At 41.3% G+C, this 24,440-nt stretch overlaps 1 protein-coding gene across 1 annotated transcript in view; it reads left to right on the top strand.

Moving 5' to 3' along the window:
- Ptprr (protein tyrosine phosphatase receptor type R) overlaps positions 1-24,440 on the top strand; it is a 198,239-nt gene that overhangs the window by 99,054 nt on the left and 74,745 nt on the right. The window contains exons 3-6 of the mRNA XM_051176224.1: positions 6,379-6,492; positions 9,133-9,288; positions 14,374-14,484; positions 23,850-24,118. Of these exons, the coding sequence (XP_051032181.1) occupies positions 6,379-6,492; positions 9,133-9,288; positions 14,374-14,484; positions 23,850-24,118 (650 nt within the window). The remainder of the gene's footprint in view (positions 1-6,378; positions 6,493-9,132; positions 9,289-14,373; positions 14,485-23,849; positions 24,119-24,440) is intronic.

The following is a 24,440-nucleotide window of genomic DNA, read 5'->3' as shown; positions in this document are numbered from 1 at the left end:
CTTACTATTACATTCACTTACTGTACCCAGGGTAAATTTAATCATGGTCAAGGCACAGCTTTTCTTTTATCTTGAGTTTTGTATAAAGCTTCTAATTTTCTTCAATTTTATTTATATATCTCTCTCCATATATATGCATAGATTTATACATATTTGTAACTTTAATATTCTACAAGTTTAAATAAATTCAAAAGCACAAGAATGGACTAATCATAAGAGCATGTAACATAAATTCTGTAGTTTATGCAAAGCTTTTTCTCCTCCGGTGAATTATGCATTCCGAAGGCCAAAGTTGTCATCACTTGGTGATTTCAACAAAATAACTTATTATGGTGGTGACACCTGCTACAATTATATAAAATTTAGAGTTTTCAAGAAAATGTATACAAAAGGTCTAATAAATTGAAGAAGTCTTTGGAGTGGAAAGGGGGCATTAATTAAGTGGTGAAATTGAAACAGAGGAGAGAGAATAATGTAATAAAGAGAAAACTAGGTTATAAAGGGATTTCCAAATGAATCAGCTAAGGGATTCTAACCTAAGTTGCTAAATTTGGCTGCTTTTTATTGGCATTTAATTTGCAGGGGGAGAAAAAAAAAAGGCATGGTGAGTATAAATTTAAGTCAATGGCTATAAAAGACTCTTCCATCCCCTGGGTGAGGGTGAAGGGAGGTGGAGAGTCAGAAGCCACATGACCTTTGTAAAGCCTGACATTGACCTTTGTAAAGCCTGACATTGAGGCCCAAACCAAACAAAACACATCAATTTTGTAGAAATGAAATAATTGGAGTGTTGTGTTTTCCTCCTTTTGGATTTCCTGATTGACTTTTGACTGAAACTCCTTGATAGATGTAAAAAATCAATCACCATAAATACTGACAACATAATCAAGCCATACTTCCTGCCCTGGTACTATTAATCGTTCTAGTAAAAAAAAAAAAAAAAAAAAACTTTGGGCTTCCATTTGATCAACAAAGTTGCTGCTCCATTTCCCTTTGTTCTGAATATTAAGAGAAGTAGCTCATTAAATGAATTGTTTTTGATGTTAATATTCAATAAATTCATATTGGTAAAAGCTAAGTTTACTGAGGACCTGTCATCTGCCAGTTCTAGCTGTTTTTACCCTAGGTTTTTACGTGTTTCTCATAGTTTCCTAAAGTTATTCTCATAACAGAGAATGAACATATCATCCCCATTCAATCGATAAAGAAACTGAGGTTCCTGGAGTGTTAGGATTCAGCAGAGATTACCCACTCCAGTTTGAACTGAAATCTTTGTCTTCATCCTTTGTTCCTAACTATAATGTGTTGATGCAGATAACTTCTTATTTACTATTTATTTGCTCACCTTCCTGTGGCTCCTAAACACACAAACATAATTATTTGTTAAATTATACTGTCATTATAGCAATTTCAAAATCAGACTGGACTAAAGCTTCTAAATCTGTAAACACAAAAGTCAAGGGACTGCTGAATGTTGTCCCTGTCCCAAGGTTCACCTTTAGCAAACAAGAAATTTACATATGTCTTCTCACTCACTAATGACCATTACCTCCATCACAAATTATGTTAACTAGATAGCAAAGAATTGCTTTGTTTTGAGGCATATTTGTATGTATATATGTATATGTGCATGTATGTCTGCCTGTGGGGGGGGCGTGTGCTTGGGAATACAGATGTTCAGAGACCAGAAGAGGATGCTGGACATATTGGAGCTGGTATCACAAGCAATTGTGAGCCACTGGATGTGGGTGCTGGGAACTGAGCTCCAGTCTTCAGCCACAGAGCCATCTTCCAAGCCTCTACATAAGTTAATTTTTGTGACCTGTAACTACAATAAAAATTTTGTGGCCATAACCAGAACAGGAATATAGAAATCCCATTAAGTTTGCATGGAGATTGTTTTCAGACAGTTGTGGGTCGAGGTGAGAACGGAAGTGGGGAAGATTCTAGGAGGAGTGGAGGGAGGGAAAAACATAATCCCTTTGCCTGCTAGGGATATGTGAACTGACACCGCAGGGTGGGGGTGAGGTGGGCATAGAAAACTTCAGGTGTGACTACATTGTATAGAGTGTAAAGTGTGTAGTAGACAGGTGCATGCGGTTAAGGCAGGAAGAGCACTTGAGTTTGGTTAACCAAAGAGCCCATTTAAAAACAGAGCTCTTTTAAGTATTTGGGCTATAATTGAAGCTGACTTGACTAGCAGTTTTGGTGTATCACTATTGTGTTCATAATGAAAAAAATTAATTAGATGGACCCAATAAGAAGGTTCACTGGGTAAAGGCACTTGCTACCAAGCCTGGTGACTTGAGTTGAATTCCCTGGAACACACAAATGGTAGGAAGAAAGAACCAACTACTGCTAAGTTTTCTTCTGACCGCTGCTACTCCGAACAAATGGTCTGGGGGGGGGGGGGGGAGGCGGACACAGATGATGATAATGATAGATGCTAAAAGAAAAGAAAAAGTTAATTAAAGCTCATGGAAGACTGACAACACAGTGGTTCTCTACTCAAGCAGTCCGGATAGCCACAATGGGGATCTGAACTAGGATGATTAAAATATAGACAATGGTTAAATGGGTTGGTCATTCAGGAGAGCTTGAGGAAGAAGAACAGGAAGATAAGATATTATCTGGCAACAGATAGTAGAATAGACACCACCAACCCGCTGTCATAATGGTGAAGAATAAGAAAGAAGTCGAAATCACTACTAAATATGGAACTCGGCCCTATCAAGCATGGAAAGAGAAGAAAATTTAGTGGTGGGTAGAGAGAGGAAAACGTGATTGAGCTTTGTAGCACTGGGTTAGAAGCACGGGTGAGACACCCATGTAGAAAGATAAACAACAGCGAAGAGGAGAACCCTGGAATACAGAAATGAGTGTGTGAACAGTAGCAAGTGACAAACACAGAGCGATGACACAGAATCGAGTGTCCCCACAAAATGCATCAAACAGATTGACGTTCTCTGCTCAGATCAAAGACACGGCAGAAAAACTGTTCTGGAAATCACTCGCCCATACCAATCCTAACCGATTTCAGTGGGTGAAAATAGAGTCAGGGATAGAGGAGACACCTTAAGACTAAGAGGAGGGTGCTTAGCAAAGCTGACTTCTTTGTGGAGAGGTAAGAGAGTTTCTCTCAGGGATTTTAGGGATTTGGTACCTATTTTTTTTTTTTTTCCTTATGTAGTATGTCAGTTTCTGTTACTATAACACATACCAAAGATAATCAGCTTCTGCAAGTTTCAGTCCATGGCTGGTTGGCCTGCTTCTTTAGGGCCTTTGGCAAGGCAGTACAGTATGGGAGGGGCATGTGACAGAATAAGTTACTCAAAGCATGGAGGCAGTCAGCAAAGAAAGAGAAGGGACTTGAACTTGAGCACTTCTTCCACGGGCGCCCCAACGGAAATCCAACTTCCTCCCCCCAGGCTCCACTTCCTAAGGCTCAGGACCAGGTATTGAATCATTATTAGCATGGGGTCTTTGGGGGACACTCTAGATCCAAATCCGTGCACACACACAGTAACCTAGTGACTGGCTGCTTTAACATTCTCATTTAGAATTTCTATTTCTCCTTGAAATGGAAATCTTTAATCATAGAAACAGTCAAGTGGGCTTAGAATTCAGACTAAAATATACTGTAAGCTATTTTATGATAACTTGAAGACTAAGCTATAACCTTATTGTTGCCTTGGAAATTCCTATTTTATCTCAATTGAGCCTGCATGCAACAGTATGGAAGGAGCTATATGTTTCCCGAACCTATCCACAAAGACATAGGTATCATATATCCACTAACTGCCAGAAGTCTCACACCTCTTCTGTTTGAAATAAAATTGTCACTTGGTTAAGAATCTTTTTTTTTTTTTTTTTTTCAAATTTGTGCTCACATTCTGTTTGGCACATATTAGGACCCCAAATATACATGTATCTATTTAATCTACATTTTAGCATCACTGATTTTATGGAGTCATAGTCAGAGGTCTGTGCATGCTCTGTGGAATCAATCCAAGTCTTCCAGACAAGCAGAGATCAGAGGCAAATTATTCAAATGTTTGCTGCAATAAGCCGGAGGATTCCAATTTCCTCTGATTACCTCTGTGCTTTTAGTTGGGTCATTCAAATTTCTGGTTCAAAGGCACAGCTCTTACTATCTTACAAAGTTGTTTTGTTGAGTGATTTTAATCTTGAGTTCCTATTTCAGTTCCCATTTGAGACTTTAATACTGTTTCCACAGTGACAAGCCTCTGTTAATCATGGCCCTGGGACTTGAGCTCTCACGAGTTTACACAACCCACTTGTCTCTCAGTTCCCAGGGTTGATTGCAGCTCCAAATCCTGCCCCTGGGGACCAGAGACAGTGCCTGCCTGCTCCTCCTGCCTCTGACAAACACTGTGGGCAACCCAGAACTCAGTGACTCCTCACCAGTATTTCATGGGCGCTAACTGAGGTTTCTACCTTTAGTCACACAGAGGACAGAAGTAGATAGCTGTGATACAGTCTCTGAGATCTAGCAACAGCTTTTGTATGCTGGCACTGTAGATGGCAGGCTTCAGGAGTAAAGAAGTCTCTGTTATAGAGAGCAATCAGGTAGACTGGGGTTTAGTAGATAAAGGAATTATGCTTAAACCTGTAAACTATAAACTGAAAACCATCACAGGTATCTAAACCCCACTGGTCCTTGAAGGCTTAGTCAGGTTTTACTTTTTATATTAAATTGTTACTGACTTATGGGAAGCAGCTTTAGGCTTTTTTAAAAAAAAACACAGCAAATGATACACAAACACTTGTAGGTCATTAGATGAGTTTTCCATATTTTCTTTTTTAAATTGTGTGTATATGCATGGCTGTGTGTCGGACGGCGTATACAAACACGAGTGAAGTGCACACCAAGGCCAGAAGGGGCGTCCAATTCCCTGAAGTCACAGGTGATTTGACTTGAATGCTAGGAGCCAAACTTGGGTCCTTCGCAAAAGCAGTGCATGCCTTTAACTGTTGAGCCATCTCTCCAGCTGCCATTGGACGATTCTTAAGCCATAAAGGATTACTTTCTGAAAGAAGAGGGTCGCATCTTATTAAGACAGAAGATGTGAACCCCGAGTCCGGTGAAAATTATAGTGAAAAGTTGGGGAGTAAATGCTCAAGGTTAAAATCCTCTTCAACTCTGTCTGTGTTCTTCAACCTCTCCTTCAAGTTTACCCAGGCGTTGATGCTACCTTAACCTAGAATGAGCCCAAGATTGCACACCACCTTGAAATAAAAGTATTCCAATAATGGCCCTGACTGACCATCCAAACAGCTCTCCAAGAACAGTTCTTCTCAGGGATGAGCATCCGGGGCTCAGCTGAACTACAGTTTACATAGACTTAAAGTCAGAGAAACATGTACAAGCATTGAAATTCTTAGTTACTTCTCTAGCTAAAACCTAGCAATTTCCTTTCTAAGAATTCTGACTTGGTCCTGATTTGTAGTTTAATTTTGTCTCCTCAAGGTTTTTATGTTGAAGTTCTAACTCCCTGATACCAAGGATATGAGTCCATTTAGAAGTGGGGTCATTGCTAGTATAATTCACTGAAGTCATACTAGAACAGGGAATATAATCAGCCTTTATAAAGGGGGAAAATTAGGACTCAGAAGAGACGCTAAGGCAAAGACTAGAGCTGCAGGGCGAGCAATACCAAAAATTGCTCCAAACAATGGAAGCTAAAAGACATTTGGAAGATTCTCCCCTGGAGATAAGTGAGGGAACATGGCTCCACTGATACTCTGACACAAAATTTTATCTCCACAATCCCAAGACAACATAGCTCTGTTGTTTTATAATAGGTAACAACTAAAAGGAGAACAAAGTAGACTAAGCCATTATTATAATGGAATTCTTTGTTTGTTTTGTTTTTGTTGTTGGTGGGTTTTTTTTTGTTTTTTTTTTTTTTTGTTTTGTTTTGTTTTGTTTGTTTGTTTTTTGTTTTTTTTTTTTTTGTTTTGTTTTTTTGAGACAGGGTTTCTCTATAGCTTTGGAGCCTGTCCTGGCACTAGCTCTGTAGACCAGGCTGGCCTTGAACTCACAGAGATCCATCTGCCTCTGCCTCCCCAATGCTGGGATTAAAGGCGTGTTCCACCACCACCTGGCTACTTGTTTTTTTTTTTTTTTTTAAATAACTAGACAAATTGCTTTATTACATAATGTGCCATCTTTTAACTAATACCATTTAAAATTTCACATGAAGTTTATCTACGATGTTGTTTGTATCAAAATTAGCACCTAGAATGTGAACTTACAGAGCCCCCCAAACTGCCATAGCCAGTTATCAGTGAAGAACTAGCTGTCCAAAGCGCAATATTCACTTGAATTTGTATTTTTCTGTCTTTGCTTTCCAGACACTGCAAATGGATATAAACAAGCTGAATATAACCTTGCTTCGGATCTTCCGCCAAGGAGTGGCTACAGCCTTGGGACTCTTACCCCAACAAGTGCACATCAACCATCTCATTGTAAGACGCTATCTTTCACATACTCAGAATTCCATCTGACTTTTCGTGGTTAAAGGCTCCTTGATTGATGAGCCAAATCTACCATATCACCTATTTTTGTAGATAAAGTTTTATTGAGGCATGCCACATCCACTGGTCCACGTGTCACGTGTGACTATTTTCATGCTTGCAATGGTAGAGCTAAATTGTTATAGCACACATATTGACCCATAGAAACTAAATAATTGACCGTCTGGCCCGTTACAGAAAATGGCTTATCAGTCTTGTTGCAGCTCAGTCATAGCTTCCCTGACAGGTGTAAATAAAGGACCAGATTACCTCTCCAGCAACCTGACCCAACCCCCAAAGTATTGTCCAGGAGAGTGGAACGTTGTGTATCAGGATTCCAGACCCTGTTTATTTAAAACCCCTTCAAGATTATCAATGGGATGGACGCTGGATGCATAAAACAAAGGATTAAGTATGAATTTTAAAAAGAGCTGATCCTTACTGCAGTAGATCACATGGAATGTCAAGAAAAAAAAAAACTTAGCTGGGCATCTGAAGTGGGGGTGAGGAAAACCTAAGGGATCAAGGGACCCACTGCATAGGGATGACTCTAGACTTGTCAGTCACCAGCATTCATTCTTGACCCCCTTTTCTCCACGCCTGGAAACCTGGATGTCATGAGCTACACGTTCTCACTTGCATTTGAAGACTGGTTAAGCCATGTGGACTAAATGGGAAATTTTAAGTCCGATGGCTTTTATTTTTCTTTGTAAAAAGCTAGTTGTCTAAAGCTCGCATGACAGAGACTTTGGTAAGTCGCTATAGAGTTGGCTTCCCAGTTAAGAGCACTTACTACTCTTGTAAAAGACCCAGGTTTGTTCCCAAAACTCACATGGCAGCTCACAAGTATCTAGAACTCCATTCAGTGTGGTCTCCTGACCTGCATTGGCTCCTACACACACATATACATACACACTTGCACACACAAGAATGCACATGTACATATATACATATACATACAATACTTAAGAGATTTCAGGAGTTTTCATATTGCTTTTCAAATTCTTCTTCATTCCTATTGTATTGGGGACCCAACCAAGGACTGAATTAATGCTTTTATTGCTTTAAATTGTATGCCTTGTTCAAATTCATCTTTTTACCTGGGTATGTACATCTGTATTCTCAGGTATGTATACAATTTGCTTTGAGGGTGGGGTTATGTTTCTTTTTATTTTTTTGTGGGTAAACGTTGAGTTGTTTCAGTTCACACACACACACACACACACACACACACACAAAAAAAAAAAAAATATTATTCTGAGTCAGCGACTTCCTGAGTCTAAATAAGTGTTTTAAGAGCTTTACTGCAGAAGAGAAAATACAGCATGTCCTTTAAGAGTAAATGTTACCAATTGTGAGAGAATGAGAGTCACTGAAGGTCTCTGTGACACCCCTCACCCACAAGAAATAGTCTACACAGGGAGCCACTGAGGAGAGTCCTTAAAAATCGGGGCACTGACGTGTAGCTCTTCCCCGTTGGCTCCTCTGGTGATGGGGACGGGGGAGACCTGTTATCTGTGAAAGGCTGGCCACTGGGAGTCTGACCATGTTCTGATTAGTATATGGACAACGCAAATTGGACTCTTTTTTTTTGGTTTTCTTTTTTTTCTTTTTTGTGGGGAGGGCACAAGGTGGGGGTGGACTTGTTAAGAATGGGAAGTTGGTGTGATTGGAGTGCATTTCGTGAAATTCCCAAGTAATAAAAATAGTATGCTGGGGAAAAAAAGAGTAAAGATTGTGCTGTGTGCGATGATGCCCACCTGTAACTCTGGTAGCTAGAAGGTAGAGAGGCAGGAGGACTGAGTTTGATAACGGACTGGACTCATAAAGGGGTTCCCAGCTAGCTTTAGATACCCAGAGAGAGCTCGTCTCAAAAGTAAATAAATAAATTGAAAACTAAGTGGGTTATTGTGTCCAGCGCATCTAGCTCATGTGCATGGGTGTTACAGATGTCTTGGCACTACATCTAGATTTACTAAATGCATCACGGTCAAGGGTAGAGTTTCAGAGTTTGTCAGTTTTAAGGTCAAAAGAATCAGGAAAGCTCAAAGCTCACGCGGCCCTCCCTCCTCCTTGGCCAGTCCAGCCCACAGTCACGCAGTCGATGAGGGAGGATGAAGCTCGATGGTGCCTGATAATTGACACTTCGGTCAGGTTTTATCTAACTCGTTTGCCTTTAAAATGTGCCTTTAAGTGTAAGTATTCAGGAAGCATCTGAGAATATATGTTAAATCACCACACACCCGTAATTCCAGCACTCAGGAGGCTGAGGCAGGAGGATACAAATATCAGGGTCAGCCTCCGTTGTATCTGGATAGCCTCTGAAATTAACAAAAGTGAACATTAATTAATCAATTAACTAATTAATTATGAAACTGATAATAAAGCACCATCAAGTGAAATACAACATTTCACATCCTGGAGTACCAGCCATGTAATCTAAAGCCATTTGGAAGTTGTGATTAATCAAGTCACACCAGTCAGTAGCATGCCTTACCTGACTGTAATGTCTGTATTGGTCAGAACAGGTGAACATTTTGCCCATCATTCCCAGTTGTCGTTAACACGCCCCAAATGTTGCGCTTCCACTAGGAGAAGAAGCACCATGTGGAATTGTTTGTGTCTCCTGTAAACCGGAAACCAGGGGAGCCACAGGCCCTGCAGGCTGAGGAAGTGCTAAGGTCCCTTAATGTCGATGTCTTGCATCAGAGTCTACCGCAGTTTGGAATTACAGACATCTCCCCTGAGGTATGGCGTTGCATGGACCAGTTCATTAGAGGGGGGGGGAGGGAGGGAGGGAGGGAGGGGAGAGGTGGGAGAGAGGGAGGGAAGAGGGAGGGAGGGAGAGAGGAAGGGAGGGGGAAGAAAGAGAGGGAGAGAAGGACATGAAACAGAGAAAGGAAGAATGTGAATATCTAGACAAGACATGTTAATATTCCTACCCCTGAGATACCAGATGGGAGGCAGAAGCCAGAGAATCGTGAATTAAAGTCCAATTGACCTACACAGAGAGTCTCTGGCCAGCCTGAGCTACAGAGTGAAACATGTTTTTCAAACAAAACAGATCCTTGTTCTATGCTTTTTTATTCCTCTTTCTGGTAAACCCCATCCATTGCCTTTCATTTCAGCTAATACCATAGGGATTATATCAAAAACTTTAGAACTCATCCGTTTGAATCTTGCTAGGACACTTTTGCTCTGTGAGGATAGTGTCATCAGCCAACCGGGGACTCGGTTTCTTCATATTCAAAACGGATACCGTCCTTATCTAATGGATTTGACATAGGGATTAGACTTTTTAAATACGAGTGAAAAATCTCAGATTTTGTTTGTACCAGACAAATGTGATTTGAATGCAGATGATGTAAAAGTGAGAATATGCAATCCCTTGGTGAACTTAGTAGATTGGGTCCAGGATACCAATGTCTACCAAATCTCCAAGCTTCCTATGTAACGTTATATCTGCGTGTACATACGAACACGCTCTCATATGCATCAGGTCTTCACTAATTACTAATAACACATAAGGTAATGTAACTGAAACTCATAGGGTTGCTTTAGTGACTGGAGAACAGCAGCAAGAAACCGTACAGATGAACCAAAGACGAATCTTCTTCACTGATATTCCTATGCACGGTTGGCTGAATTTGCAGGTGCAGAACCCTTAGACAGGAGGACAAACCATATGTCACTACTGTCACTCCTGAAGCAAGACAGTCGCCCTTGAACCACAGTCCTCCCCGCTTTCTGGTTTTGTCCTACCCTGCCTCTTCCTCCTGCATAGAACTTGCTTTTCTTTCTTTTTTTCTTTTGCCTCCAGAGTAATGTAAACCTGGCTTGCTCGCCTAATTTCATGATTCTTTGGTTTCAAAACACAATAGAATGCAGTCCAGATTTCTTAGTACGGTATAGAACCCTCTGCGTGCTGGGCTCTGTAGCTGCTGAGTGGCTGTTCGGGTTGTTAGAACAGTTCTAAATTTCTTAGCTGCCATGACCCCCACCCCATCGTCCCTGGACGCTTACACTCTGGTCCTTTCTACACACCTTCCTGCTTTGTTGGCCTGTTTAATGGCACAACCTTCCATCGGTGCCTTCCCACAGAGCGGGGAGCAGAGACCCTTCAGCAGAAGGGCCTTCGAGGCTGTCAATGCACGTCAGCTCCTCAGTGGGACACCACAACACATCCTTTTGCAGTATTTCACAATGATGTGTCAAAGCATGTATTACTAAATTAATGTTCATTATTTTCATGCTGCTCTTTCTGTTCCTGGTTCGTTTGTTTGTTTTGTTAGAAATGACTCTGAAACCAAAAAAAAAAAAAAAAAAAAAAAAAAAAAAAAAAAACACCAAACAGAGAATTAATTCTGTTAACCATCTGTTTCCAGTCGGGGTTTCTTGAAGGAAAGAGGTCTTCTGTTTCTTTTCTGGAGTGAGTCTTTAACAGCAGGCATCACTCTGTAGCTAGCTGTCAGTTACCTAGGGCTCTCCATAGCCCTCCTGCCTCAGGCGTCCCAGGGCGGCGACTACAGATATGTGCCATCACATTATCCCTTTCATATATGTTGTATGTGGTACCTGGAACATTATAAGCACATATTGTTTTATTATAAGATGCCCATAAAAACAAAAAAAAATTAGTAACCTTCCGCTTGCTCTATAAGTTCTAGAGAAATAAAATTAAATTCACTCTTGTAGTTTTTATTGGCAGTTTCCCCCAAGAATTGTTAGCTAATCATTGAAACATTAAGTTCCACATTAATATTGAACAAATTACTTAGGTTTTATTTTCATTCCTTTGCATATTACTCCGGTTTCCTGACTACTGTATCTCAAAGGAGGAAGTTCCCTTCTTTTAAGTAACAGGTTGATGAAATGGTTGGTACTTGACAGAATATTTACAAAGAGCAAATTCATATTGTGGGAAATATGAGGCACAATTTGTGAGTTGGGTGTTTGTCCCTTCAAACTTGGAATATTAGCCAGCAGGCAAATGTAAAGAGGTCCACACCTGGTGGGCAAGGCTGAGGGCACATAGCATCGGTGTTAAAATACTACAGCATGTGGATAAAGTGTTTGCACCGTGTGTAATGCAGTTGAAATCTGGTGCTCACCCAACCGAGCAATACAGTTGTGAGGGGCATCTGATTAATCTGTCCTCATCAAACGAACCAGACCATTTATAACATTTCCATTTCATTCTTTGGGTTTCGCCTCCCTCAACAAGGTGCGCCTCCTGAAGTCTCTGCGTCTGGACCATCTTCCTTAATATTAGGAACTGGAAAGAAAATGGGAAAGAAGGAAAGAATTACAGTGAAATGGGTTGGGGGAGGTGGTGGAGTGGAGGGCAGAACCAACCACAAGACATCGAGTTACAGAACAGCTAAGGAGAGCATCGTCATAGGTGAAGGAAATGTCTCAGCCTTCAATAACAAAAACACCAGCTCCTTTCACTGCTCCTAAGCTAAAGGGCAAGGCAACACAGCTATGAAATGTGCCATAAAGATGTTATAGTGGCATGAAGCTGACCTGGCCTGGAGTCTGTGAATTATTGAACCCTCGTCCCTGACAAAATCTAAAGGCCATTGGGTTCACCCTATGCAAAGGCTGAGATAGGAGATTATTGTTGATTGCAGTCTTTTGATGTGTGGGCTCTTGACTGCAAACTTTTCCTTTATTACCCGGACCTTATTGAGCTGTTTAGATCTCTGCACAGATATAGCGGGTGCAGCAGGGGCAGTGTGACTCAGAAGGAAATGTATTTACCAGAGTGTGCAGTGACTGAGTTCCTTTTTTTTAAGCTGGGGGTGGGGTATGGAAAAGTGCAAGATAATTCCTCCATCATCATGGCTTCGCTTAAAAAACATCAAAACAGGTCTGCCTTCCAAAGAAAGGAACATGTTTGTACTCTGAGAACTGTAGAGCTACAGAAGGAAAATGGACCCAACCAGATTTGGAATACAATACTCTGCACTGTCCCAACGACTGCTTTTCCCAATTTTACATGACTGTAGCTCAAATCCCTTTTACTTAAATTTGACATATTGATGATGCCTGTGTGAAGCCTTAACTAGTTTGCTTTTGTAGCAAACAATGGATGCCATTTAGTTGCCTGGGGAAAAAAAAAAAAACCTTCAATTCTGTTCTTGAGTCCTACAATAATTTTCTTTTCTATTAGCTTCTAGCTGTGTTTACAGAGAAACTGGAGCAAATAAAGAAAGGGAGAAAGAAAGAACAGAAGGAAGGAAGGAAGGAATGAAGGAAGGAAGGAAGGAAGAAAGAGCCTAGCTGTTTTCAAAGAAGTGAAAGAAATTTATCACTTGGAACCCAGTATTTCTAGCAGAGTCCTGACTTATTAATCACCCCACTGAATCAAGTACTAACAGATTCTCTATTAATCAAAATATATACCTAAATCATTACCTTTATCTATGCATCTGTCTATCAAAATAAAAGACTGTATTGTGGTGATATATTATATATAATTTATTAAAGCTTACCTGAAGATCAGAAAAGCAAAGTCACCTTTAACCCCAACTATATTAGTCTCTGGAATTTTTATTTATCATGTTATATTGTATCATGAGTACATAAATAAGTCTCTTCATCATAAATGAACTCAAAGTTTTCTGCCCATCATTCTACTAAAACTTGATTAAGTGCAGAGATTAAAATTTCCATAAAGTTTTTTTCAATCTTAGTATTTTTAATGTAATTTGTAAAGGTTAAGATATGCTTTCTTAACCTTAAAAATAACTAGAAATGATCTAAAAATTTAGGCACCTAAATACATGTGTAATTTGAGGCTTCCTTCGTCTTTGGAGTTAATAGTAAAGAAAGACACATGCTCTCCCTAAGGATTGTAAAATAGTCTTAAACGTGAGTGGGAACATTTTGCTTAATACAGACTTAATGTTTTATCTACTCAGATACCACCTAGTTTTTGCAGGGTAAAATTAAATCTATAATATCATTAACTTATAAAATATTCTCATATTTTGGCATGGTGATCCTAGGGAATCGCCATGAGTTCAAGGCCAGCCTGGGTTCCAGAAGGACAGAATCTAAGATAGAAAACAAAAGTTTAGAGCATCCTTTGATGTACTGTCCTGTTTTGAAGAATGACTAACATAGAACCAAGAGATACTTCTTCTCTAACTCCAATCCCAATGCAAGGAGCAAGATCAATAAAAAGTAAAATAATCATATTTATTTACCATTTATTACTAAATAATTCTGACCTTGTGGGTGTTCCCTTTTCCTTTAAATAAAAGATAACATCCTGGCAATTTCTACGTGGGATGGTTGCGTGAGTCAGGTTTTGACAAAGTAAGTTCCGTTTAAAGGGGGAACTGGTATGATAAAAGGAGAAAGAAAACAAAACGGAATGGTCCCAACATCGTGGCTTGTTTATGAAACCATCACGAGCTTTCTGTTCGCACCTGTTTCACTTTTGTTTGAAAGTAAAGAGCAGCGTGAACGTGGGAGGGACTCGGAGTGCGGAGAGCTTCACAAACGGTTCCTGGGCACAGAAAAGCACAGAGCTTGCTCACCTGGGAACCAGGTAGCTTCCCAGAGAGGCAGTGCAGGACGTGGAGGAAGGCAGACGCAGGGAGTCTGCCCCACATGCCTACCTCCTCCCTTTCAGGGTCTTCTGACATAGAGGATGGCTGTCCTGTGCCTGACCAGATAGAGAAACGGCTGTGGCAGTGGGGGGGAGAGGTGTGTTTTACCACACTGAGTGGAATCAAGCTAAAATATGTTGATGGTCTAACAAGAACGCTGCTTTCCCCGGGCTCTCCTTTAACACCAGGCTTTCTGTTTTGCTTTTTAAAGAAAAATGTTTTACAAGGGCAGCACGAAGCGGACAAAATCTGGAGCAAAGAAGGCTTTTACGCTGTTGTCATTTTTCTCAGCATCTTCGTTCTCATAGTAACCTGTTTGATGGTAAGTTTGCTGCTGTGTGTGTCCTATCCTTTGTGGGACCCCACAGCTTAATCTTATTAGATGCCTTGCCACTTGAATGAATGTTGAAAAGGTGGCGGGAGCGGGGAGGCAGAAGCCAGCCTATAATCTTGTTAGCGTGGGACTGCTCTGTGGCAGCAGATTAACTGACTGATGGCCGAGGAGACTGTGTCGATGTGCGGATGCTGACATCTACTGTGAGACTAGACTGCACGGAAGTGTTCAGGGTTTTGGACCAACCCCATGTGAAGATTTAGAGGGTGATTTGCTGAGGTCCCTGTAACCCTTAATGTCACTGAAGTCTCGTGTGTACACTTAGGGTTCTAGTTCTCCCCTTTAGGGAGCACAGAAAAATAATTTAAGGAAGGATGTCTTTGGCGCAAAGCTTTCTCCCCGGGGAAAGGGTTTATTTCCCTATTTTAAATGGCCTTGAAGGTATTCTAAGAAACATCAGGCATTAATGGAAGTGATTATAGCCTTGAAGGTAACCCACGCAGTGATCGCTCCTTTCCAATTGAATGAATAATGTACACGGATGAAAGTATGCGCTGCAGCTGTTCTACAGGTCATGATGAATAGCCAACAAAGTATAGCCCCGATTTTAAAAAGTAAAGCCCAAGGTGAACCCATCCCACTAAATTAGACCAGGCTCTGGTATTGAATTTGGTATGGAATGAGTTAATAGTTGTCTTTCCAATAGAATGAGGTGGGGTTTTGTTGTTGTTGTTGCTTATTACTCTTTTGAAATTTTGTGATGTAGCATAATGTTTGGAGTTTACAAATGGACTTAATGTCTTCTCCTGTGTGTCACGTTCTTTTCATTCTGCATATTTCAGGAAATGCTTCCTCTTTTGTTTTACACATCCCTTCCAAAAGACATAATGCTAATGATTCTGTCTACATTTTGTTGCCTTTTGTTCATTTGTGCCTCCTGCTTCTGGAAACAGATTTGTGTCAGAAAGATTGAGACTCCGTCTAGAAAGAAAGAGAGGCTCAGTGGACGTGAACTCGGGGGACACAAATGAGGTCATAGACAGAGTGAAGACAGGCACATTTCCATGTTCTTAAAATACAGGAAACAGAAAAGAACAACCTAAAACCCCCATCACAACCGAATCAAAGATATGACCTTTTGGATCAGAAATTGAACTTCAGAAAACTGTGGCCCAAAAATCAAAACAGTAATTTAAGAACTAAGTTTAAAACATATTTCATATATTTTTATTTATTTAAATTAGAAACAAGCTTGTTTTACATATCAATTCCGGTTCTTGCACCCTCCCATCCTCCCCTGTCTCCCCCCCCACCAACCCCCATCCCATCCCCTGTCTGCTCCCCAAGGAGGGTGGAGTCTTCAAAGTCTTAAGTGGTAGATATTAAGGAAAAGAATTTTGATGAAAAAGACTGAAAGTTTTATAGAGACTTCTGACTACTGGCTTGAAGGGTGTAGCCCTTCTCATGGATAACTGCACTTAAACATATGTGATTCTTTTCCCTTAACATGAGAAACCTCAAGTCCTGTCCTCTGTCTTGTCAGTCGTAATGGAGGAGCCAGACCTGTGGCTCAGCAGAACTCTTACTTAGGGCTTGCAAGCCCCTGTGTTCACTCCCCATCACTGTAGTGAGAAACCAGAAGAATTAAAGGAGAGAAATGATAAAAGCTGAGGGTTTGCAGATGACTGATGAGTAAGATCCAGAAGAACCAAGTCAAGAGTGAAAAGAGACTGTGGGAAGCCAGGTCACAGGCAGGCTTCGAAGAAAGAGCAGAAAGAGAGCGGAGTTTATGTTTCAGATTCAGTGATGCTCAGATATCCCACACGACTGGGTACAACCATGCACTGGTCCCGGGCTAAAGGACCCATGGTGGCCACACCCTTCACCTCTTGGGTACAAGGCCAACTCTCCCTTTCCCAATATTGGCAGGACATCAGTTTAAATGTCTCGAACCTGAATAAGCCCATTTCAGTGTTACTAGAAGAAAGCAAGAAAGGAATTCTTCAAAAGTATGGATGACTGCTATCAGGTTTGTTGCAGGTTCATCCACTCATTGAAGCAACGTGTCTGTAGGCAGCATATTCATGCAGAGGGTCTACTGTGGGAAAGAAAAGGATAAGACACATAGAGTCACTGTTCTCTGGAGCTTTGACTATGGAAAGAAATACAGACAAAGAGCAACATTTTTTAAAATATCAAACAGTGAGCATACTCTACGGCTTCGTCTCTATGACATCCTGAGAAACACAAAACCATAAAGACACTGGAATAGAAGGAGCTCTGGGTGTCCACACTGGTGGGTGGAGGGGAATGTAGATTTAGGGCAGTGCACTTGTGTACTCTGATGACCGCATGGCATTATGAGCTCATCAAATGTGTAAAATGTATATAACTAAGAGTGACTTCATCTTCACTGTGGCAACAAGTCAGTAGTAATAATTTATCAATATTAGTTTCACCCATTATAGCAAATACAAAAACTGAAATTAAATAAGTAAGTAAATAAATAAAAAATAAATAAATAAAAACTGTTTCAGTCAGGCATGGTGGCACACACCTTTAATCCCAGCACTCAGGGAGAAAGGCAGGTGGATCTCTATGAGTTTGAGGCCAGCCTGGTCTACAAAGAGAGTTCTTGGATATCCAGAGCTACACAGAGAAACCCTGTCTCGAAAAAAGTTAAAAAATAAGAAGTAAAAAAAAAAAAAAAGATACAACAAATATACTACACCAACTCAAGATATTTATGAAACAGACATGTATAAGAACTCGTTATTTTGTATTCAGTTTTTCATAAACATAAAACATCTTGTCAGTTCTTTGTTAAGTATTACATTGTAGTAAGTGATGAGGCAGACCAGCCAGACATTTGGGAGAAATGGGTGCGCACTTATCCAGGAGAGAGCACAGTCCCGGAATGGTGTTGGGGTGACACAACTTTAGACTGTCAGGTTGCGCGCGTGTGTTGAAAGGATTGGCCCCTGCTTAGGAAAGCGTTTGGGGTTGAAGGGAGGGTGGGGTACAAGGACTGGTACATCAGGCACTCTTGCAACAAAGATGATGATGGTGAGCTGGGGCGGGGGAGGGTGGAGAGGAGGAGGTGCAAAAGATGGAGGGCTATGTGACGGTAGAAGGAGCAGGACTGGCGGTTTGCTAGGTAGTGCTGTCACCTCCCTAGGGGAGAAACATGTTAAATGGCGGGGAACAAAGATGGGAAAGGAGAAGGCTTGACCCGTGTGCGGGTGATTATTAGATAAATGGCAGAAATGATCGCTAGCTTGATTGAGGGGTTGGTTGCGAACACAATCTCAAGTTTTACTGTGAACGTGTCACTTAAACAGGAACAAAGCTTAGGAAGGGATTGGTGTTCACTGAAAAATATTACTCTCTAATAGGATTAAGGCAAAGCGTATTTATTTGACACGATTTGCCACAGTTCACATTTAGAATCATGTCAAATATGATTTCCCAATATCACCTTGTCTTCCTGAGTCCACATGCTTCTGATATTTATCTTAAATTGATTGGGGGGGGCCAACGGGGGCAGGCTCCGTTAGTAATAGTTACACAGTATACATTTTGTGCTGAAGTATTTTCTTATTCTCAAATGTACAGTTAAATCATTCCCTTCGGATGACTCCATGTAACAGAAAAAGCTATCATTAATAATGTTTCTTGTGGCATTAATTATATTTGTGAAGCATAAAGCGTCATTATTTGTGTCCAGCCTCTTTATATAGCATTGAAATGAAAATCAGGTGATTTTTATTATGACGTTATATGGGTAAATTGTTGTAATGGAAGGTTATATGTGCTATACAACAATAACATAAAACTCACCGAGTGGTTGAAATGTTGAATATTGTTTACTTCCCTTAAGATACAAAAAAAAAAAAAAAAGGAGTATATATCACCAGACATAAGATCAGCATGGCATTTTTAAATGTGTGACTTATTTAGCAACTCTCAAATATGAATGCAGAGTGAGTGAGTGGGGTAGCAAGTAGGCAAATAGAATTTTCCAAGAAAAAAAAGAAACGTGTGGGCAATGTTGACTCCATTCAGTGTGTTTTCGATGGAGATTTATTACTGAGAAAAATCCGTTCTTAAACTTAAGTATGTGATAGAAAGAACGCCATTTATCACCTAAACAAGACCTTTAACTCTACTAACAGGCTCATTCAAAAGTGTAAACGTACTCATGGAACATACATACAGATGTCTAGAGACCAGGTATTGGAAATGACTAACGGCTGCTTCAGTAAAAGCGCTCCCAGGGTGGACCCAGAGAAGGGTCATCCAGGTACCAAGTCGAAGGGTTTTCTAGTCAGGGTCTGGTAACTAAGGCCAAAAATAGTTTACTAGACCATCAGGCTCTGAAAATCATTCCCTAATTTCCTGTCAAAAGTAGACATAAATGCTACGCTCTTCTGCTTGTTATGTATAATCTCCCCGGATGAGGGAGACACAGTCAGATCCGTAGCTGTAGCTGATACAATCGATGACGACACCATCTCCAAAGCAGACCTGTAGCTCAAATTGTTCTTGTTATGAATTAAGTAGTCTACAACCCCCCTTACTGACAGTGGTAAAACCATAGTTGTAATTACCAATAGCAATCCGTTTCTTCCATGTAGCACATTCCCCCTGGACCCATATTTGCCACAGGACACACAGTAATGTTTTAAGTTCCTAAGGACACTGAGGAGCAAACCAGGATTCGGAAATGGTGAAGGGACTTGATTTACAGCAAACAATGAGTGAGGATGCGTGGGAGGAGCAGAAGGGTAGGAAGGATTGGAATTCAGAGTCAGATACATCCGGTTTGAAAGTCTAAGCTCACTGCCACGACCCTGCCTGGTTCCAGAATGGGAGTCAACCATGGTTTCCTTTGTCCCTGTCACTCATTCTGGGAACTTCTGTCTCTAGGTCCAGGAGCACAGGAGTATGCCTGTGCATTTATCAGTTGGACTCCACCCAGGCAAGACTGAATAAGCATTTGCTACTCCATACCTGTGTGCTAAGGACGCAACCATTTGCACTTAGTACCTTGTACTGGACATGATTTTACACATCTGTCTCCTGGGAACCTCTGCGTTCCTAGGAACATACTCATGTGCCATGTCTGCATCTACACTGACTCATTTCCAGGGTGGATTAGGAATGTTAATGCCATTGAAAAAATAGACGCTTTCATAACTTACTATAAAATACCATACTGAACACTGTCTATTGGGACCATCATTTTAAAATTAGAACACTTCTTAATCCAAAAACAATGTTTTTCTGATACTTGTGAGATTTTAAAAATGAAAATTATAACTATGGAACATCTCTCTCTCTCACTTTTGCATTCCTCGGGTCTCACTGCAGCCATTTTATATTCCCCATACTATAATTCAGCTTTTATAGTTCCACTTATTCAATATTCCTTTCTCTTTTCCTTCCTCAGATGATCAAATTAGTGTAATGCATCCCAAAGGCCCAACACAGGCTCTAAAAGTGAAGGAAAAGTTTTAACTTGTCATCGTTGCTCTGCTAGGCTTTAAGAATGGAGGTTTTATAAACAAAGTGAATCCTCATAGAGAAAAATATGCAAATACTGTATTTGAGGATCCAGTCTGTACAGAGAAATTTCTAACACACTTCCAGAAGCTTTGGGGAAGTGGTCAGGAAGGAGAATGTGTGGATTTGAAGGAAATCATCGTTGAAGGCAAAGGTTACCCCAGATGAGGCTTAGATTTCTTACTCTAGGACCTCTCAACAGTATCACTACTAGGATCAAGGGCTGACTGTGCTGTTGGGGGTGGAGAGGGTAAACTTTGCTGTGTACCTACTGCAGAGCGTTTACCCACAACCTGCCCTATGGCTACTGCCCCCATGACGCCCACCCCAACATTTCTCTAGACATTGTCAAATACCCTCTGAGGCTCAAAACCCCTACTAGGCAGTTGAGAACCAGTACTTTAAAGCTAAAATCCACGACAGTGGCCTTGTGTCCAGGTAGCAACCTCATCTTTTTTTCTACACTTTTGTTTTATTTTTGTTTTTTTTTAAATCAGGCAGCCCAGTATTTTGAATATTTCGAGTGACACATTTACATTAAGCATTTTCAAGATTCTGATTTTTTTTTTCCAAATGAGCGTTGTAGAAATCTGTTTGCATGCAAACCCCACGGAGAGAGGTTACAAGCCGGAGGTGAAATAGATTACTGATTATAAAATATGTGGCAAAGGCTCCTCGCTGAACTCCATGCAAGAGAGAAGGACTTTAGACCAGGTCCTGTTTACTCTAATGTAATCGTGAAATGACCTGCCAAGAGCGATGGAGGGCTCCTGCTTTCACAGTACAATGTCTCCAAAACAAAAACATAAGCAAGCAACATAAATGCCTATTACGTTCACATGTGAAGACCTTAAGCTACGATTTAGATGCATCACTCCTTCTTTTAAGTGGAACCTAACTTTTAAGTGGAAGCCCTTTTGCAACTTAAAGCAAATGCTATCCCACTTTAAATTGTAGTAACTCGTGTTTTAGTAGATTTAGCTTAACACAGTGAGCTTCCCGGGTATGTGGCGTCTGGTTGGTGTTGCCCTACTGTGTGTTTGTTTCTGTAGAATGGTGGCAAAATCTGTGGAAACTGTAAGTATGCAGGAAGTTAGCGATATTAAGGCACTGCACACAAGATAAAGACACCCCCTTCCCCACCCTACCCCTGTTCAGCACACACACTCTCTCTCCTATAGCTCCAGGAAAGCACAGTACAGTTATCTGAAAGTAAACATTATCCATGGAGGAAGCTCCGTTCTAATAATTGACATCTGTTTTCCCCATGTGTCATAATTTCCCAGTGGTTCAGTGTATGATGTGCACTTCTAGCTATACCCGACATGTACATTATTCCTTCTTAAGGAGATCTTCTTTTAATCCATTAGTGCATCTCCTTCACCCTGATGGTCTTGAGACCTTCCTCTTGCTGAAGTATTTACCTATGACTTTTACGTGTATGTGTGCCTGTGGTTGGGTTTATGGGTACCACATGAATGCAGGAGCCCGCTGGGGCCAGAAGTGGTGGACACATCCCGTGGAACTAGAGTTGTGAGCCGCCATTAGGTGCCGGGAATTAAACCCAGGTCCTCTGCAAGAGCAGCCAGTGCTGTAAGCACCGAGCCACCTCCCCTGCCGGTGTGGTGTGGTCTAATGCTTTTGCTCAGCACGCCCAGCAGTCTCTAATTTTGTCACATGTGACTCCAGCCATTCTCTCCCCAGCCATCCTTAATTGCTTACAAAGAGATTTACAGCTTACCAACAAGCAATCCGTTCACTCTATGGGGAGGGCGTTCTAGCTCTCTTCTTACCTTAATTTTTTAATTTCATACGTACAATGAAGTATGATCATATTTGAGGAGATTGCTCTCACTCCAACGATTCATTGTAGATTGCTGTGTTTTAACTTAATTCTGAGCCATCTTAATAAACAGATTTTGTTAGACTCATCCTCAATATTATTCTGGGAATACCCAGAAAATGTTTTTAATGTTCAAAAAAGGTAGTTATTTCATAATTTTAGATGAGTTCACATAGAGGTGCGAGGTGCGCATACATATAGGGAGAGAGCTTAAGTTATCCAGAAGACTTAAAGTATAGCAATGACCAGAATTTGGAAGAACTTTGAAAAGGCAGGGAAGACATTTCATGAGTAGCTAGAGGGAATCTGGTTAGGAAGGGCTGAGAGATCTTCCTTCCTCTTGAACTCGTGTCTGCTCAGCTAATAGATCCTAGAAATTAAACCAGGGATCTCGACGTCCTGAGGCATCCTGTATGCAGACACCCTAGGTGCCCTACACCTTCATAATTACAGATAATTACTTGCCACCTCTCCCTCCACACACATTAACTCACCGGGTCACACCCTGAGAACACACATGACAAAGCACTAGACTTCTAGTTTCTGTAGAAATTGAGGAGCCAGCATCCGGTAAATGTGGGAAACAAGGTCGAGATACTGGTAATTCTGGAAGACGGTGGCTTTGGAGACGGCGTGGGAAATGTAATGGAACAAAGTGGGAGGGAGAATCCTGGGGGGGGGCACAAGGGTACAGCATGGAAAGGTGGGAGAGGCCAGCCAGTAAAAAGATACGGCATAAACACATGAAACTCTCAAAGCTAGTTGGTGTCCCACCATTCTGTCTCCTTTTAAAAGCGTGAAAGGGAATGTCTTGTGTTGGAGAGATGGCTCTGTGTTTGAAGGCACTGGCTGCCCTTCCAGAAGACCTGGGTTCAATTCTCAGCATCCATGTGATGGTCCACGACCATCTGTAACTCCAGTTCCAGGGGATCCAGCACATCTTCTGACATCCTCTGACACCAGCCATGCATGTGGAACACACACACACACACACACACACACACACACACCAGGCAAAACACCCTCACACATAAAACACAGATATGCTCTCTCTCTCTCTCTCTCTCTCTCTCTCTCTCTCTCTCTCTCTCTCTCTCTCTCTCTCTCCCTACACACACACACACACACACACACACACACACACACACACACACACAATTTAAAGGAGAAAAACAAGAAAATTCTAGCTATCCAAATTACTCCTTATTGGATGTCCTACATTTAGTTTGCTTAAGTATTTAGCAGATCCTCAAACTGTTGTATGACTAATGACATCCTTACCAAGATAAGAATGGGTTGCTTATAGAATAACTGTTCCTTTATTAATATTTTATGAGCATTGCTTCCTTACTATAAACAGTTCTCTGTCTCTATAAAGATCATCGGCCCATGTTTCATAGGTCTTCCTTCAAAATGTCTCCCATCTCAAGAAACTCCTATGATCAAATTGTCATCCAGCATCTTCGTAGACTTATTGCCATATTTCCTTTTGAATATATCCTTGCAGAACATATTCGAGTGCACAAACCCCCAAGGTGTATGTATAGCCCAACTGGAAATTCCAGTCAGAGGCAGTCCGTCCTTGTACCTCCACCTGTATGCCCTACCCCCTGCCCTCCACCCGATCCACACCCCACACTCCACACCCCGCCTCTGCCCCGTTCTTGCATGGAGTCCAGTAGTGCTTCCTGCCACCAGGACCCATCTTGTTGGCTTGACCTTATACAGATATTATTTATGTAACAAGCATATGCTTTAATGAAAAAAAAAACTCAATACCACACACACACACACAAAAAAAAATCAAACAAGAAATTATATCAGAGGCTAGGTTTACTTTATTGCTAACGTCTATTTTGATGCCTTTTAAGGTGCGGGATGTTGTGTTTTGTTCCTTTTCCAGGGCACACAAATCTCACAGAAGCCCTCATATCTCTTTTTGTAGATCATTTACAGGTTAAAAGAACGGTTTCAGCTTTCCTTAAGACAAGACAAAGAGAAAAACCAGGAGATCCACCTATCACCCATTGCGTTACAGCCAGGACAGTTGGAGGCCAAGACAGCCCCCAGCATGGTCCAGCCTGAGCAGGTGCCAAAGGTGCTGAATGTTGTCGTGGACCCTCAAGGCCAATGCGTTCCTGAGACTAAAACTGCTGCCTCCACCTCTGCCTGCCCTTCTCCCTTCAAGATGAAACCCATAGGACTTCAGGAGAGGTAAGCGCCCCTGGCTCCTTCAGCTACAAAGGGTGAAGTGGAGATGGCTGGCCATGGGGTAGAATCGATCACCACGAAATGGGCACCAGGAAGTAGGTTTCTTGCAACCCGGTGGAGTCTCTGTGCTTGGGAAACCCTGTTTCAGGTGCCTCTGAAGCTTGCAGAGACCCAAAGAAAGTCCATCTTCAACTCTGAGGTGGTTCCTACCACCATTCATTACCTATTTATCAAGGGCCACTAACCAAAGAGAGTTATCTCATCTAATTGTCATCAATCATGGTGTAAAGGGGTTGGTAATAAATGTGAGAGTGTTTCCTGCAGA

Source organism: Phodopus roborovskii, unplaced genomic scaffold (genome assembly GCF_943737965.1).
Source record: "Phodopus roborovskii unplaced genomic scaffold, PHOROB, whole genome shotgun sequence".
Taxonomy (NCBI): domain Eukaryota; kingdom Metazoa; phylum Chordata; class Mammalia; order Rodentia; family Cricetidae; genus Phodopus; species Phodopus roborovskii.
This window is presented reverse-complemented; position numbering and strand designations above follow the sequence as displayed.